The 17,271-nt window shown below is 47.6% G+C and overlaps 1 protein-coding gene across 2 annotated transcripts in view; it reads left to right on the top strand.

Moving 5' to 3' along the window:
* Positions 1 to 16,736, top strand: part of RHOJ (ras homolog family member J) — a 69,640-nt gene extending 52,904 nt beyond the window's left edge. The window contains exons 3-6 of one of the 2 annotated variants that reach the window (XM_083440209.1): positions 1,568 to 1,732; positions 3,887 to 3,982; positions 12,053 to 15,891; positions 16,275 to 16,736. In XM_083440209.1, the coding sequence (XP_083296335.1) occupies positions 1,568 to 1,732; positions 3,887 to 3,982; positions 12,053 to 12,199 (408 nt within the window). In that variant the 3' untranslated portion in view covers positions 12,200 to 15,891; positions 16,275 to 16,736. Of the gene's footprint in view, positions 1 to 1,567; positions 1,733 to 3,886; positions 3,983 to 12,052; positions 15,892 to 16,274 lie in introns of those variants that run through there. The other variant, XM_083440210.1, reaches the window with a different exon arrangement.
* Positions 16,737 to 17,271: the final 535 nt, after the last annotated feature.

The raw sequence follows: 17,271 nt of genomic DNA, 5'->3' as shown, positions 1-17,271 counted from the left end.
CTCCCCCAACATTTCTCCAATGAAAATAAAAAGGTAAATGGACCCCTGACCATTAGGTACAGTCGTGGACGACTCTGGGGTTGCGGCGCTCATCTCGCTTTATTGGCCGAGGGAGCCGGCGTACAGTTTCCAGGTCATGTGGCCAGCATGACTAAGCTGCTTCTAGAGAACCAGAGCAGTGCATAGAAACACCATTTACCTTCCCACCAGAGCAGTACCTATTTATCTACTTGCACTTTGAGGTGCTTTCGAACTGCTAGGTTGGCAGGAGCAGGGACCGAGCAACAGGAGCTCACCCTGTTGCGGGGATTCAAACCACCGACCTTCTGATTGGCAAGTCCTAGGCTCTGTGGTTTAACCCACAGCGCCACCCGCATCCCTCCAATCAGAATAAAGACATCCTATTCCTTATCTTCCAACTTTTCTCAGATGAAAATAGAGACATCCCCTCTGATGAAAATAAGGAAAAACAGGGTATTCCAGGATCAAATCAGAAACCGAGGCGGCTTCGGTAAATCGGGGACTGTCCCTGGAAAATAGGGACACTTGGAGGACCGGCAGGGGCCTCTGTCTCTCCTCCCCATCTCCCCTGGGATTTTGCCCTCGGCGCAAGAGTCCAAGTGAATTACCCAACCTAGTGTCATGACAGCCAATTATCTCAGAGTCAAGCGTTGATGTCACATTACATGTCTCCAGCTCTCTTTCTGACATTCTTAATGGTGCCCCAAGCTTCACCTCTCCGAAGCAAATATTGTTCGGAAACTCAAAAGGCTTTGTTGTGAACCTTCTTGCGAGAATCTAGTGCCATCTCGTGGTCACTCTAAGCTATCTGTTTTGCAGTTCGCCACATCAAAAAGTGTACGGTAAAGAATCCCTGACAGATGGCCACCCAACTTATGTTAATAATAATAATAATAATAATAATAATAATTTATTTTAAAAATTCCATGGGAAAATAAAGGAAAAGAACAAAACGAAAAGAAAAATTAAAGAAAAATACTTGGAATCGTGATACAATATGGAATACAGGTATATAAGTAGTACAGTTATTACAACGAATGAAAAATTACTAATTTGTACATTGCCAGCATCGTCATATTTTCTATCCATCGCTCAAAGAGGGCCGTGGTTTTATCTTTCCAATGAATCAATATCAGTCTTTTGGCAGACAGTCAAACCCCACGGTTGGTATATGGTTTAAAATAATCTCACCGCCTGAGAATTTTGCATTTTCCACCCCAAAGCAGGGCTTTTTCTAAGAGAACAAGGGAGGCATTCATGGCGAGTTCTAGATTAGGAAAACAGCACTGCCCCAAAGTAGTATTTATTTCAAACAGCTCTTGCTGTCAGAAACTTCTTCTTAATGTTTAGTGAACTGCCTGCTCCTGGCCCTGAAAGCTAATAAGAAAACACCTAGGCAACTCAATAAATTTTGACTTTATCACGTGCAAAAACGGTTGTGTGGATGCTTAGAATCAAAGAATGGGGAGGAATCAGAAAGGACATCTAGTTTGCTGCTCCAAATAACCATTTCACTGCTGTTGTAATGCTCTCATTTAAATGGCAGGAGGACTACAAGCAGCTCAGGCCTCTCTCTTACCCCAACACGGACGTGTTTTTGATCTGTTTCTCCGTGGTGAACCCTGCCTCGTACCACAACGTCCAGGAGGAATGGGTGCCGGAACTGAAAGTCTGCATGCCCCATGTGCCTTATGTTCTGATAGGGACACAGGTAAAGGATGGCTGGGGAGTCTGCAAAACACTGGTCTCAGGTGTGTTCATGCTAACTCAGCCAACTGGAAAAGCATGAGAGTCGTCGGTTCGAATCCCATGTTAGGCAAAAGATTCCTGCATTGCAGGGGGCTGGACTAGATCCAGTGTGGTGTAGTGGTTAAGAGCAGTGGACTCATAATCTGGTGAACCGGGTTCACGTCTCTGCTCCTCCACATGCAGCTGCTGGGTGACCTTGAGCTAGTCCATAGCTGTCAACTTACAAATTTGAAAATAAGAGACCAGCAGCCTCGAAAATAAGAGATCAGCAGCCAAAATAAGGGATTTTTCGGACACAGGTATGTTCAACTTCTGAGCCCCTCCGAGCCAAAGGCAGAAAGCCCAGCCAGCAGCCAAACGAAGCTTCAAGCGGTGGTTCCCACAGCGCAGCAACCCAGCAAAGGGGATGCAAGGAAAATCACTGTCACCTCTCCGCTGGGAAGTGCTGAGCAAAGGCAAGTCCCCAGGCAACGCGGCCAATTTGATCGGCACAAGGCATGCAAGCTCCACCCCCCCAGTCGTTCTTAGACTCCTTATTGGGTGAGCAACGCAGCTAAGCAACACAATTGGAGCCTCCCTCCTCCCTGGCCAGCAGGGAGGGAGGGAGGGAGAGGAGCGGCTTCCTTTAAAACCTGGGAAATTTAAGGGACATCATCAATAAGGGACAGCAGCGGGACACGGCACTGGGATAAGGGAGTTTCCCACCAAATAAGGGACGGTTGACAGCTATGGGCTAGTCACACTTCTCTGAAGTCTCTCAGCCTCACTCACCTCACAGAGTGTTTGTTGTGGGGGAGGAAGGGAAAGGAGAATGTTAGCTGCTTTGAGACTCCTTCGGGTAGTGATAAAGGAGGATATGAAATCCAAATTCTTCTTCTTCTTCTTCTTCTTCTTCTTCTTCTTCTTCTTCTTCTTCTTCTTCTTCTTCAGCTCTCCGATTCTACAATTGCAGCTGCCACATGATAGTCTCACTTTGTGACCATTACAATGCCAAATAGTGTGATGATGGGCAGACAGATAGGACTAGGCAGAAGGTTCCTGCTCAGTGAGGGATGCCATAGCTGTGAACAAGCTTTTAACTTTGGGGGGGGGGGATAGACTAACATCTTTATCGAAAGTTCAAAAATACATAACTATATGTGTGCCAAGAGACGCAAACAGAAAACAGAAAATGAAAAAAAGAAACAGAACCCGGGCAGAAGGGAAAACAAAGAGGGGGAGCCCAAAGCCGTATATTTTACAAGGTTGTTAATTGTACTTCACCAGATCTGAACCTCTTGCAGTATTTGTAAGAATGGATTCCAAATATCATTGAATTTGTCCATCGCAAGTCTGCATTTATATGCAAGTTGTTCATATGTTCCGAGCTTGTATGTGTAAGTCTTCAATGCCCTCGTGGAAGGGAGCCGCATTTTTATTATTCCAATTCATCAATATCAGTCTTTTTGCCTTGGTAAGGGCACAGAGAGACCACTCCTATTGTCCTTTTGTGAGGTTCCATGTGCTGAGTATAGAATTCAAGAGGATTTTTTGCTCTGTAAATGTAAGGTGGCTCTGTACAGTTCTGTTGATAAACAGTTAAAGGTAAAGGTAAAGGAACCCTGACCATTAGGTCCTTTCATGGCCGACTCTGGGGTTGTGGCGCTCATCTCGCTTTATTGGCCGAGGGAGCCGGCGTTTGTCTGCAGACAGCTTCCAGGTCATGTGGCCAGCATGACTAAGCCACTTCTGGTGAACCAGAGCAGCGCACAGAAACGCCGTTTACCTTCCCGCCAGAGCGGTACCTATTTATCTACTTGCACTTTGACGTGCTTTCAAACTGCTAGGTTAGCAGGAGCAGGGACCGAACAACGGGAGCTCACCCCATGGCGGGGATTCGAACCGCCAGCCTTCTGATCAGCAAGTCCTAGGCTCTGTGGTTTAACCCACAGCGCCACCCGCATCCCTATCTATAGTTTCAGTTATCTTCTGCCAAAACATATAGGACAATGAAAAAACACTTTTTAGAGAAGCATTATCTCTGTTGCATCTCCAACAGTTAGAGACCTTAGATAGCTCTTTTTTTCTTTTCTTTTCTGAACAAGCCTTAAACTTTATGTCTGCTTTAAACTCCTAGATTGACCTACGAGATGATCCAAAAACCTTGACTCGACTGCTCTACATGAAGGAGAAGCCCCTGTCTTACGAACACGGCATCAAACTGGCTAAAGAGGTACTGTTGCTCCCATTAAACCCAAGAGCCAAGACGCCTCATGCAAGGGCATGAAAATCATGCATATCTTGACGGATTGAGCCAGGATTTGATCAGGCAAACTAGACCTACACCTGAAATGGGCCCTGCACCTTCCTTGTAAACTAAACCAGCAGCTTGTTGTTGTTGTTGTTGTTGTATATACAGTATGTATGTATTTTCCCTATTTTTCGCTCCATAAGATGCACCTGACCATAAGACACACCTAGTTTTTGGAGGAGGAAAACACGAGGAAAAAATATTCTGAATGAAGGGGAGCCATGGCTCCCATCCGTCCGTCCATCCTCCGCGGCTCACTTTAAAGCAGCAAAGCAGACAGGAACCGCTTACACGTCCCTCCTCCACACAGCATTCGCTTCATAAGACGCACAAACATTTCCCCTTTCTTTTTAGGAGGAAAAAAGTGTGTCTTATGGAGCGAAAAATATGCTTTTTCCCCCAGTCCAGGACTCAAGGCAGCACACACAGATAAAACAGAGCCATCTAAAAACCTAGAAAAGACTATCATTACAATACAAGTTCTTCATAAGTGCCCATACATGCAGTTTTTACTTCCACTCTGTCCATATGATAAGTCCACAGAAGAGGGGAAAGGGTGTTTGATGGCTTTAGGTCAAATAGAACCTCCATGTCCATGGATAGTCTACCTGTGAATACCCATTGCTGGGGAGCAATGGCAGAATATAGATATTTGTCTTCATGCTCTGCTTGGAGGCTACTCCTAGAGGCTCCTAGTTTAGCCGCCAGGGGATACAGGATGTTGGGGTAGGATGCAAGCTAAAGGATAGATAGATAGATGATAGATAGATAGATAGATAGATGATAGATAGATAGATAGATAGATAGATGATAGATAGATAGATATAGATAGATTATAGATAGATAGATGATAGATAGATATAGATAGATTATAGATAGATAGATGATAGATAGATATAGATAGATGATAGATAGATAGATGATAGATAGTGTCAGGGAACTGCCATCGGAAGGACAGGAGGTGCAAAGGCTCACTGAGGTTGAGAGAGACGCAGCAGCTGAAGAGGGAACCAGTAGGGGGAGAGCAGGAACTTCAAGGGAAGGTGAGTCGGAGGGATGGCTCAGAGACGCTTCCAGCGAAAACAGCGGGGAGGTCTCAGGACCTCCTATAGGGACACCCATTCCTCGCCGGAAACTGTCACGCCGAGAGTCCAGAAGACGTGTTTCCGTTAAGGAGCTTTTATGTTGGAAACGATTCCGAAAGCAACCACTTTCGGATACTGCCAGCGATTGACGCAGCCATGCTGGAGGGGCTCCGTCACAGGGAGAGGTTTGAAAACCTGATTAGACTCTGAGGGACTTGCATTTTACGCACAAGCAGCTCATCATCCCATCACAGCAATCCGAAAGTCACCGAAAGCCAGCTTGTGCAGGGAGAGGCATCATGAGCGACCCAGCCGGAACCGGAGGAGCAGGAGCAGCTGGAGGGGGTCCAAGCCTGGAAGAAAGGTACAGGGCGTTGGAGATCCAGCTTGCCATGCAAACGGCAAGGCTTGAGGAGAGGAGGGCTCAGGATGCAGAAAAGGGGAAGGAGAAAGCCACCCCGCTCGCCAGAAAGGTGCCAGGATTGGTGCAGAAATTCGGGGGGGATCCCAGAAACTATCATGCCTTTAGAACAGAGATGCAATACGCTCTCAACCTGCAGTTTGATGACTTCCCCGACGAGGAATCGCGAGTGGCTTTTGTAATTGGCCATCTCGAATCGGGGGCGAAGGACTGGGTTAGACCCCTGATGGCAGTGAATAATGAGATCCTAAAGGACACGAGGAAGTTTTTTCGTGCCATGGACCTGATGTTTTCCAGCGACATTGAGCAGGGAGTGGTGCGGAGGCAGTTAATGGCTTGCAAACAGGGGAGCCGATCTGTCCGTGAGTACTGGACTGAGTTTACTATGTTGATTCATAAATTGGGGTGGGACCTATCGGCGGAACCCATCCAGATGCTTTTCGAAGAGGGGCTTTCTTCGGACGTTAAAGATGAACTTTCCCGGGGGCCCAGGGCGGAGTCTATGGACCAGCTGACTAAATCCGCGCTGGCCATAGGAGCGCGCCAGGAAGCGAGGGCTTTGGAAAGGCGGGAAGGGAAAGGAGAACGTTGGAGGGAGCTCCGCATTCCAGACATTCCAGAGCCACCTTTCCCGCCGGGAGAGCCGATGGAAGTTGGAACAGCGCGGGCGCGCGCAGTTTCAAATCCCAGTGAAGGGCGGAAGAAGGAGGGAAAGAGCGCCAAGAAATGTTATCTCTGCCAACAGCCAGGGCACTTTGCCAGAGTCTGCCCGCAAAGAAAGGAATGGCAAGGGATGGCAGGAGCTGTTGGGGAAAAGGAGGAGGAAAGCAAGGAGCAAGTAAAAGCCAACGCCTGGCTGCCACCGTTGGGGCACAGCAGCCAGGCCAAAGAGCAGTGAAAGTGCCCACGCCAGACCCTCCCAGACCTGCTTTAGTGATAGAGGTGTTGCTAGAGCTGCCAAACGGACACCCACTACAGATCAAGGCACTTTTGGATTCAGGCAGCTCCTGTAATTTCATGAGTAAGGAGTTTGCAGCGGAGCACCAGATACAGACCATCCCTTTAAGTAACCCCTTGCAGGTGACCACGATTGACGGCAGAGAGCTGTTGGGAGGAGAAGTTAGCCAACAGACAGTCCCGATGATAATGAGGGTGGCAAGGCACACCGAACGGATAGCGTTTAATGTGGCCACCTTGGGAGGAGCTCCCATCATTTTGGGGATGAGCTGGCTGGCGCTACACGATCCGCTAGTGGGCTGGCATCAGAGGGTGGTCTCCTTTGGATCAGCGCATTGCATGGAACACTGCAAGCAGGGGAAGGTCCCGGGAGGAGCCAGAGTCACCCTAGCCGGGATGGAAGTAATGGATAAAGGGAAGGTGCCCCCGCAATACGCAGATCTGAGCAACGTATTCAGCGAAAGGGAAGCAGACAAACTGCCGCCGCATAGACCCTTTGACTGCCAAATCAACCTACTCCCTGGGGCCCAACTCCCAGTGGGCAAGCTGTACGCCATGTCAGACAGGGAGATGCAGGAGTTGAGGGAGTTCATTGACAAAAACCTGAAGCGAGGTTTCATCAGAGAGTCCCGAGCGGTGGGGGGCAGCCCAGTGTTCTTTGTGGACAAAAAAGACACAGATAAGCCGAGACTTGTAGTTGACTTTAGGGCCCTGAATGCAGTGTCGGAACCCCTGGCTTTTCCCATGCCCCGAATTGATGACATTTTGACCAGGGTGAGGAAGGGGAAGATTTTTACAAAACTGGACCTGCGGGGGGCGTACAATCTGATACGCATAAGGAAGGGGGATGAATGGAAGACCACCATGTTCACCCCTTTGGGAGCATTTGAATACCTCGTTATGCCCTTCGGTCTACAAGCAGGCTCGGCGTGCTTTCAAAGTTTTATGAACCACGTCTTGGGACCTTTGCTCTACAAGAATTGTGTGGCCTTTTTAGATGACGTGTTGGTGTATTCGGAAGATGAGGAGCAGCATGTGAGGGACGTGCGAGAAGTGTTGGGCAGGCTGCAAGCCAATCAGCTGTGGTTGAAACTGGAGAAGTGCCAGTTTCATACCAAGGAGGTGGAATTCCTGGGGTACCGCTTGTCAGACAAGGGATTGGCCATGGATCCAGGCAAGGTCCAAGCGGTACTGGAATGGAAGACACCGAAGACCAAGAAGGATGTGCAAAGATTCCTGGGGTTTGGGAACTTTTATCGGAAGTTCATCAAGAACTTTGCACACTTGACGGCGCCCATCACCGACTGCCTCAGCAGCAAGAAGAAATTTGTTTGGACGGCGGAGGCGGAGCGAGCATTTGAAGAACTGAAAAGGGCTTTCGCCTCGGAAGAACAACTTCTGCATGTGGACTTACGCAAACCCATGAGAGTGGAAACAGACGCGTCCGACCGGGCGATCGGGGCGGTACTTCTTCAACCGGGAAGTAATACGTCGGAGTGGAGACCGTGTGCCTTCTTCTCGAGGAAGCTGAATAAGTCCAAGCGGAACTACACGGTGTATGCCAGGGAACTACTCGCCATTCACGAAGCGTTCCGGAGGTGGAGACATTTATTAATTGGGGCACAACACAAGGTGCAAGTGTACACCGACCACAAGAATTTGGAGTATTGGAGAACAGCTCGAGTGCTCAACCAACGACAAGTGAGATGGGCACAGGAATTCTCCAAATTCCACTTTGAAATTTGTTATGTGCCAGGCCCAGAAAACGTCAGGGCGGACGCTCTCTCACGCAAACCAGAGTATTTGGAGGGGGAGGGGGCAATCGAAGAGAGACATGTCATCCCTGAGGACCGCTGGGTGTGTGGGGCGGCGCTGGTGGGGCGACGAGAACTGGTAGAGGAAACGGAAAATGATGAGTATGCCCAGGATAAGCTCAGAGGTCTCAGGGGGGAGGGCGAGAGCCCCGAAGGTTTTGAGGAAAGAAATGGGGCATTGTATTACAAAGGGGCACTGTATATACCAGAAGGTGGATTGAGGGGAAGAGTACTCAAGCAGTTGCACGATAGCCCCACGGCGGGACATTTTGGGCAACACAAGACCATGTGGATGGTTACCAGGGAATTTTGGTGGCCCAAGGTGAGGGAAGATGTAAAGGAGTATGTAAGAGGGTGTGACCAATGTCAGAGAGCCAAAGGGGAAAGAAGGGCGCCGGCAGGGTTATTAGAACCATTACCCACACCAGAACGGCCTTGGGAAGCGGTATCAATAGATTTTATGACGGATCTGCCGAAATCCAAGGGGAAAACAGCCATCATGGTAGTAGTAGACCTGTTAACTAAGATGTGCCACTTTGTAGCATGCTCACATGCAGTCACAGCGGAAGAAACAGCGAAGTTGTTTGTAGAACACATATTTAGGTTGCACGGCGCCCCCTTGAGGGTGATCTCAGACCGCGGCAAACAATTTACTTCCAGGTTCTGGAGGAAGCTCATGAGCTTGCTGCACGTGGAAGTCAATTTTTCGACTGCCCGGCACCCTGAAACCAACGGGCAGGCGGAAAGAGCAAATGGCATCCTCCAACAATATCTGAGGTGTTATGTCAATGACAGAGAGAACGATTGGGTCGAAAAGTTGGCGCTGGCAGAATTTGCCTACAATAATGCGGAGAATGTGTCCACAGGGATGAGCCCCTTTTTGGCTAATTACGGGTGTCACCCCAGGGCATTTCCAGGGGATGGAGGCGAGAGATGGAGCGTCCCAGCGGCCGAACATTTTGTAGAAGAGATGGAAGCGATCCATCATCAGCTCCAGCTCAACTTAGAAAGGGCCAAGGCACAATATAAGAAGCAGGCAGACAAGAACAGAAGGGAAGGTGAAACCATAAGGGTGGGGGATCAGGTGTGGCTGTCAACCCAAGGGTTGCCGTTCAAAGGGGGTTGTAAAAAATTAAGACCCAAGAGATTGGGACCCTTTGAGGTCATTCAGCAGGTCAACCCAGTGACTTTCAAACTCCGGTTACCCAACCACATGAAATTGCACCCAGTGTTCCACAGGTCGTTACTGTCACCATACAGGGGGGGACGGGAAGGGGAGCACACCAGGGGACCAGCCTTGGAAGAAAGGGAAAGCAGCAACCATGTAGCGGAAATCCTCGATTCCAGGTGGAAGGGAAATCAGGTGGAGTATTTGGTGGCGTGGGAAGGGGAACCGGAGTCAGAAAACACCTGGGTGACTGCAGGGGAGGTCAATGACGAGGTTTTAACAGAAACGTTCCACCAACGATTCCCGAGGAAACCACAGCCGGCAGCAAGGTTTAGGAGGGAGTATTTCGGCACCATCGACGAGGAAGAGGAACTGGAAGGATTCGCTGAGTCGGAGTTGGAAGAGGGAATGGACTCCGATGACGAGGAGTACCGAGAGACCAGGGACAGCAACAAGTGGAGGGAAGTGTTCGAAACTTCGGACGATGAGGAAGGTTCTTTCAGGGGTTTTACCTCCTCACAACCCGTAGGGGAGGAGACGGGAGGGGGTGAAGGGGGCCCTGGAGGGGAGGTGGATGTCAGGGAACTGCCATCGGAAGGACAGGAGGTGCAAAGGCTCACTGAGGTTGAGAGAGACGCAGCAGCTGAAGAGGGAACCAGTAGGGGGAGAGCAGGAACTTCAAGGGAAGGTGAGTCGGAGGGATGGCTCAGAGACGCTTCCAGCGAAAACAGCGGGGAGGTCTCAGGACCTCCTATAGGGACACCCATTCCTCGCCGGAAACTGTCACGCCGAGAGTCCAGAAGACGTGTTTCCGTTAAGGAGCTTTTATGTTGGAAACGATTCCGAAAGCAACCACTTTCGGATACTGCCAGCGATTGACGCAGCCATGCTGGAGGGGCTCCGTCACAGGGAGAGGTTTGAAAACCTGATTAGACTCTGAGGGACTTGCATTTTACGCACAAGCAGCTCATCATCCCATCACAGATAGATAGATAGATAGATAGATAGATAGATAGATAGATAGATGATAGATAGATAGATGATAGATAGATAGATATAGATAGATGATAGATAGATATAGATAGATTATAGATAGATAGATGATAGATAGATAGATTAGATAGATAGATAGATAGATAGATAGATGATAGATAGATAGATAGATAGATAGATAGATAGATAGATATAGATAGATAGATAGATGATAGATAGATAGATAGATAGATGATAGATAGATAGATAGATAGATAGATAGATAGATAGATAGATAGATAGATAGATAGATAGATATAGATGATAGATTGAATTATATGCTCTTATATGCCCCAGCCACTCTGGGAGGCTTCCAGCAAATCATAAAACAACAGTAAAACATCTTAGATAGCTTTAGACAAATTCTTGGAGGAAGACAGAGGACTCTTCTTTCGGCCAACATAGTCAAATGGAACCTCCTTGCCTGGGGGCACTCTACCTTTCAATACAGTGGCATAGCGTGGGGGTGCAGGGGGGCCGGCCGCACCGGGCACAACATCTTGGGGGGGGCGCTCGCACTCGCAGCTCTCTGCCCCTACTAAAATCCACGGGTTAGGGGGCGCAAATTACTTGCCTTGCCCCGGGTGCTGACAACCCACGCTACGCCACTGTTTCAATACCCAGAGCAGGGTCAGCAACGTTTTTCATCCATGGGCTGGTCCACCATCCCTCAGACCATGTGGTGGGCTGGACAATATTTTTTGGGGGGGGGGGAATGAACAAATTCCTATGCCCCACAAATAACCCAGAGATGCATTTTAAATAAAAGCACGCATTCTACTCATGTAAAAACATGCTGATTCCTGGACCGTCCTTGGGCTGGATTGACAAGGCATTTGGGCCACATCTGGCCCACGGGCCTTAGGTTGTCTACCCCTGACCAAGAGGTTATTTTTGTTTTGTTTTTTTGTTTTTTTAAATTTTAATTTTATTAATTTTTTAACGTATCATTTTCAACAATAATTAAACATACTTTTATATCTTATACAATTTTTTGACTTCCATCAATCACATCTAAAAAAATTTCAATCTGTTCACTTAATTTACATTTCTTACTTTCACTATTACATTTAAATTTCATAACCGATATCTCTATTCTTTCTCTACTTTGCAATATTTCATATATTTCTCCTTACAAAACTTCTTGTAGTCCTACTAGCGTAGTTTGTTGATTACAATTGCTCTTCAAATAGTTCATATATTTCTTCCAATCTTCTGTAAATCTCTGGTCCCGCAGGTTTCGAATCCTTCCTGTCATTTTATCCAATTCTGCGTAGTCCATTAATTTCGTCTGCCATTCTTCTTTCATCAGAATTCCTTCTTGCTTCCATTTCTGGGCTAACAATACTCTTGCTGCTGTTGTTGCATATAAAAATAATTTAACATCTTGTCTATTAATGTCCTCACCTATAATACCGAGTAAAAATGCTTCTGGGTTTTTTTATGACCCAGAGGTTATTTCCTTGCCACCGTCGCTCAGGCCTGTCTGTCTCTGTCTTTTTTTATTCGTTCTAGATCGGCGCCCAGTGCTACCTGGAGTGCTCAGCCTTGACTCAGAAAGGCCTGAAGGCCGTCTTTGACGAAGCGATACTCACCATATTCAATCCCAAGAAGAAAAAGAAACCATGTTCTGAGTGCGGCAGCTGCTGTCGAGTTGTATGACGATGACCGGCATATTGGAACGGGGTTGGGCTGGTGTTTGGCCAGAGTCTTCCCATCCCATAATTTCACACCTGCACAAAAGACCGAAGGACATGACCAGGAAGGAGGCATCTTCAAAGGGAGATCTTCCCCGTCTGTGATTCCTCCTAAGCTTGCGCCTCCTTATATCTTACCTGCTTTTTTCTAACCGCTACAGAGCTGTAGATACAAGCAGCTGGTCCATATTGTGGTCACTTTTCCTCAGGCAAAGCTAGCTGATAAAGTAAAGCAGCTGAGAGAACTCTTCCTGCGGTGTCAGGATCCGGGAAAAACCGTGAAAAGATCTCAAAGGATCCTGCAGCAAAACTGAGAGAATCTCTAGATTCAGTAATTTGTAGCCTTCAGCAACAACGAATGAATTGATTTGTTCCGGTATGAATATTCAATCACGACCGGGCCACAAAAGCTAAATCAGGCAGGCAAATAACTCTTCCAGAGTTGACCGTGGTTAAGATATTGATGCAACATTAGAGATCCTGTTTTAATCTGCTTTTTTATGAATATTCCCCGTTTCGAAAAGAGCCTCATTTCTTGGGGAGGAGGGAAACGATATGGTATCAAACTGACATTTACTGTATTTTGTCTCCCTTTTTATATACTGAGCATTATCCAACTAGAGAGCCATCAAAATGTATTGTCGTTTTACCCTTGGGCATCTGGGATTTTATTTTATTTTTTACTAAATTGAGTACCACAAAACCAAATTTTCTTGCTTGCAAAAGGCTATAGCCAGGGTCTGGAAGGAGCTGCATGTATATTCTGAATGCAGACCTAGTTCCCTCTTCACCCAGTTGTTCTCGCTGTTGTTTTAAGATGTAGGATCCCAGAGCTGCTGGGTTGGAAGGGACCTCAGCGGTCATCTAGTCCAACCCGCTGCAATGCAGGAAATTCTAAACTGCTCATTGAACAACTTCCGAAAGGATATCATAAAGTTGAGGAAGGTTCAGAAAATGGTAATGGAAGTGATAAATGGGATGACCAACTCCCCTATGAGGAAAGCTTATAGCATTTGCTGTTTATTTTTTGGTTTATAGAAAAGGTGAGTGAGAAGCAACACAATAGAAATGTATAAAATCACAAAGCGGGTACAGAAACGGTTTTTCTCCCCCTTTCTCTTATCACAATGAAGATGAATCTTGGAGGATTCAGGACAGATAAAAGAAAGTGCTTCTTCACACAGCGCCTGCAGGCAGTGTGGTGCAGTGGTTAGAGTGTTAGACTAGGACCTGGGAGGCCGGAGTTCAAATCCCCCCTCAGCCATGAAGCTCGCAGGGTGGCCTTGGGGTGGTCACTGTCTTTCAACCTAACCTACCTCACAGGGTTGTTGTGAGGATAAGACGTGGGGAGACCAAGCAGGTTTGCCACGTTGAGCTCCTAATAATAATAATAATAATTTATTATTTATAGCCCGCCCATCTGGCTGGATTTCCCCAGCCACTCTGGGCGGCTTCCAACAAAACACTAAAATACAATAACCTATTCAACATTAAAAGTTTCCCTAAACAAGGCTGCCTTCAGATGTCTTCTAAAGGTAGTTGTTGTTCTCTTTGATATCTGATGGGAGGGCGTTCCACAGGGCGGGTGCCACCACCGAGAAGGCCCTCTGCCTGGTTCTCTGTAACTGGGCTTCTCGCAGCGAGGGAACCGCCAGAAGGCCCTCGGCGCTGGACCTCAGTGTCTGGGCAGAATGATGGGGATGGAGACGCTTCTTCAGGTATACTGGGCTGAGGCCGTTTAGGGCTATAAAGGTTAGGGCTTGGAAGAAAGATGGGATGGAGACGTAATAACAAATGATAACAATCAAATAGTTAAGCTATGGAATTCATGCCGGCTGTGTGTTGTGACGGCTACCGACTTTGTTGGTTTTAAAAGGGGATTAGATAAATATCAATGGGAGCCAGTGTGGTGTAGTGGTTAAGAGCGGTGGACTCGTAATCTGGTGAACCGGGTTCGCTTCCCCACTCCTCCACATGCAGCTGCTGGGTGACCTTGGGCCAGTCACACTTCTCTGAAGTCTCTCAGCCCCACTCACCTCACAGAGTGTTTGTTGTGGGAGAGGAAGGGAAAGGAGAATGTTAGCCGCTTTGAGACGCCTTCGGGTAGTGATAAAGCGGGATATAAAATCCAAACTCTTCTTCTTCTAGCACAATGACTGTCTTCTGCCTCCACAGTTCTGAATACTAGTTGCCGGAAACCATGGAGAGTGCGCTCTTGGGCCCTGCTTGCGCATGTTTTCCATCTAGTTGGCCATGTTGAGAACAGGACGCTGGACTCAATGGGCTTTTAAAAATCTGCCGAGACTCTTCCAACTTTCAGCTTCCTTGGATTTGCACAAGTTCTGGTCATGAGAGAGGGAGAAACGCTTTTCTCTACCCATTCTCATACCCTCCAACATTTCTCTGATGAAAATAGGGACGCCCTAAGGAAAAGGATCAGAAACCGGGATGGGCTTCTGTAAATCTGGGGCTGTCCCTGGAAAATAAGGACACTTGGAAATGGCTGCAGTCTCTCCAGGCCTTGCGTAATTTAAACATTTGTATCGTGCCACCCCTTACTTGCCCTTTCTCTAAACTAAAAGTCTCAAATGTTTTTCATTCTAGTTTCCAGCTACAAAGCAACCGAGAACTGCCTAGGACAACCCAGTGCCTTAAGGCTGCTGTAGGTGCCTTATTTACAAATGTTTTCCACGAATCATTTACCGTATTTTTTGTTCTATAAGACTCACTTTTTCCCTCCTAAAAAGTAAGGGGAAATGTGTGTGCGTCTTATGGAGCGAATGCAGGCTGCGCAGCTATCCCAGAAGCCAGAACAGCAAGAGGGATTGCTGCTTTCACTGTGCAGCGATCCCCCTTGCTGTTCTGGCTTCTGAGATTCAGAATATTTTTTTTCTTGTCTTCCTCCTACAAAAACTAGGTGCGTCTTGTGGTCTGGTGCGTCTTATAGAGCGATAAATACAGTAAATGCAATTGGAAAGAGCAGCCTTTGGAACGTTGTGGCGATTTTTTCCCCCTCGCCTTATTTAGCTAAATGAGCACAGATAGCTTACCTGTGGAAAACTTTGTGCATGGGTCATTGTTGTTGGAGTTTGGTATATATGGCAACGGAGAGCCGAAATAAATAGTCTGCTAAGAACTAAAGAAAGATAAGATTTCTTACTCCTGGCAAATGAAGCCGTTATGGTAAAGGTAAAGGGACCCTTGACCATTAGGTCCAGTCATGGACGATTCTGGGGTTGTGGTGCTCATCTCGCTTTATTGGCCAAGGGAGCTGGCGTACAGCTTCCGGGTCATGTGGCCAGCATGACTAAGCCACTTCTGGCGAACCAGAGCAGCGCACGGAAACGCCGTTTACCTTCCCACCGGAGTGGTACCTTTTTATCTACTTGCACTTTGATCTGCTTTCGAACTGCTAGGTGGGCAGGAGCAGGGACGGAGCAACGGGAGCTCACCCTGTCGCGGGGATTCGAACTGCCAACCTTCTGATCGGCAAGTCCTAGGCTCTGTGGTTTAACCCACAACGCCACCCACATCCCAAAGCCGTTATGAGTACCAAGCTATTATATGTTGCCATGATGGAGTTCAGTGCTACCATGAAGCAGGTTCAACACTGACAGGAGGGAAGTAAAGCCTATGAGAAAAATAATCTGCAGGTAAGTTACTCAAGACGGGACGGGACACGGGAGACGGGATGCGGGTGGCGCTGTGGGTTAAAGCCTCAGTGCCTAGGGCTTGCCGATCGAAAGGTCATCCCCGTGGCGGGGTGCGCTCCCGTTGTTCGGTCCCAGCGCCTGCCAACCTAGCAGTTCGAAAGCACTCTCGGGTGCAAGTAGATAAATAGGGACCGCTTACTAGCGGGAAGGTAAACGGCGTTTCCGTGTGCGGCTCTGGCTCGCCAGAGCAGCGATGTCACGCTGGCCACGTGACCCGGAAGTGTCTTCGGACAGCGCTGGCCCCCGGCCTCTTTGAGTGAGATGGGCGCACAACCCTAGAGTCTGTCAAGACTGGCCCGTACGGGCAGGGGTACCTTTACCTTTAAGTTACTCAAGAAGGTGTCAGCAAGGAAAGAAGAGTTGCCTTTTTGTCTGTCTCCCCTCCCACTGGCTCAAGTGTCTTCCTGCAAGTTGCTTTACTCCCAGCAATCATGTGGGGGTTAATGGTGCCTTCAATAAAAATGTTTTTGTTTCTTTATAAAAGGAGAGAGGAAGACTTGTGTACACCAAGTAACTGCTCATTCACAGTGACCCATCACCGTTGCGCGCCAAAGTTGTGTCGTGTAAAAACAACAGAGTTTCGTTGCACCTTGAAGACTTTAACCACATGTTTTGCAGTAATGCAAGGATTAGTCTTGTCGCAAGGGGATTTTCCCCCTCCTCACATGCCCCCCCACCACCATCCCCAAAACTGAGACAGCTTTCTCTCCCTTCCCCCTCTTTTACGCTTGCTGTTCTTTTTTATGTTCTGGTTAAAGTAGATTAAATTTATTTTCACTTGGAGTGCAATTTGGATTTCTTTCAGAATTATTTTTACAGTATAGTTTACAGTTTAACAATTGCCTTGAAGTAGAGCCCCTTCACCGTCCCTCACGTTTTTTGATGATTTTTTTGAGGTAACTGCTTTCCCCTTTACATACATCCTTGGGGTTTTTTACTTGCTCCAGGGATGCAGTCAGTGTTTTTAATTCTTTATTGTTAAGTTGTGGGTGAACATATCAGACGACACAGCGATTCTTCAAACAGCTCTTGTTTATTCACAGGCCAGAACAGAACTGAACTGAAGGGTTCAGTCAGCCTGCCTATATAGAGCTCCAGTACAACGTAACTGTAACAATTTTCTAAAACTATCCAATCACTGAACGTCCCTTTCGATCCCTTATTTGCATAACTATCTACAGTATCCCCCTGCTGGCCCAGGGTGAGGACTTCAGTACATAACATTTATCTTTGCGGAGTAGACCAGCGCTGGTCGCTCAGGTTTCAAAGCGCTTGCAAGCAAGAGTGGGTTTTTTCCCCAGACGCTGAGGTTCACCCCTTCACT

This window comes from Podarcis tiliguerta (genome assembly GCF_965153285.1).
Source record: "Podarcis tiliguerta genome assembly, chromosome: 1".
NCBI lineage: Eukaryota > Metazoa > Chordata > Lepidosauria > Squamata > Lacertidae > Podarcis > Podarcis tiliguerta.
This window is presented reverse-complemented; position numbering and strand designations above follow the sequence as displayed.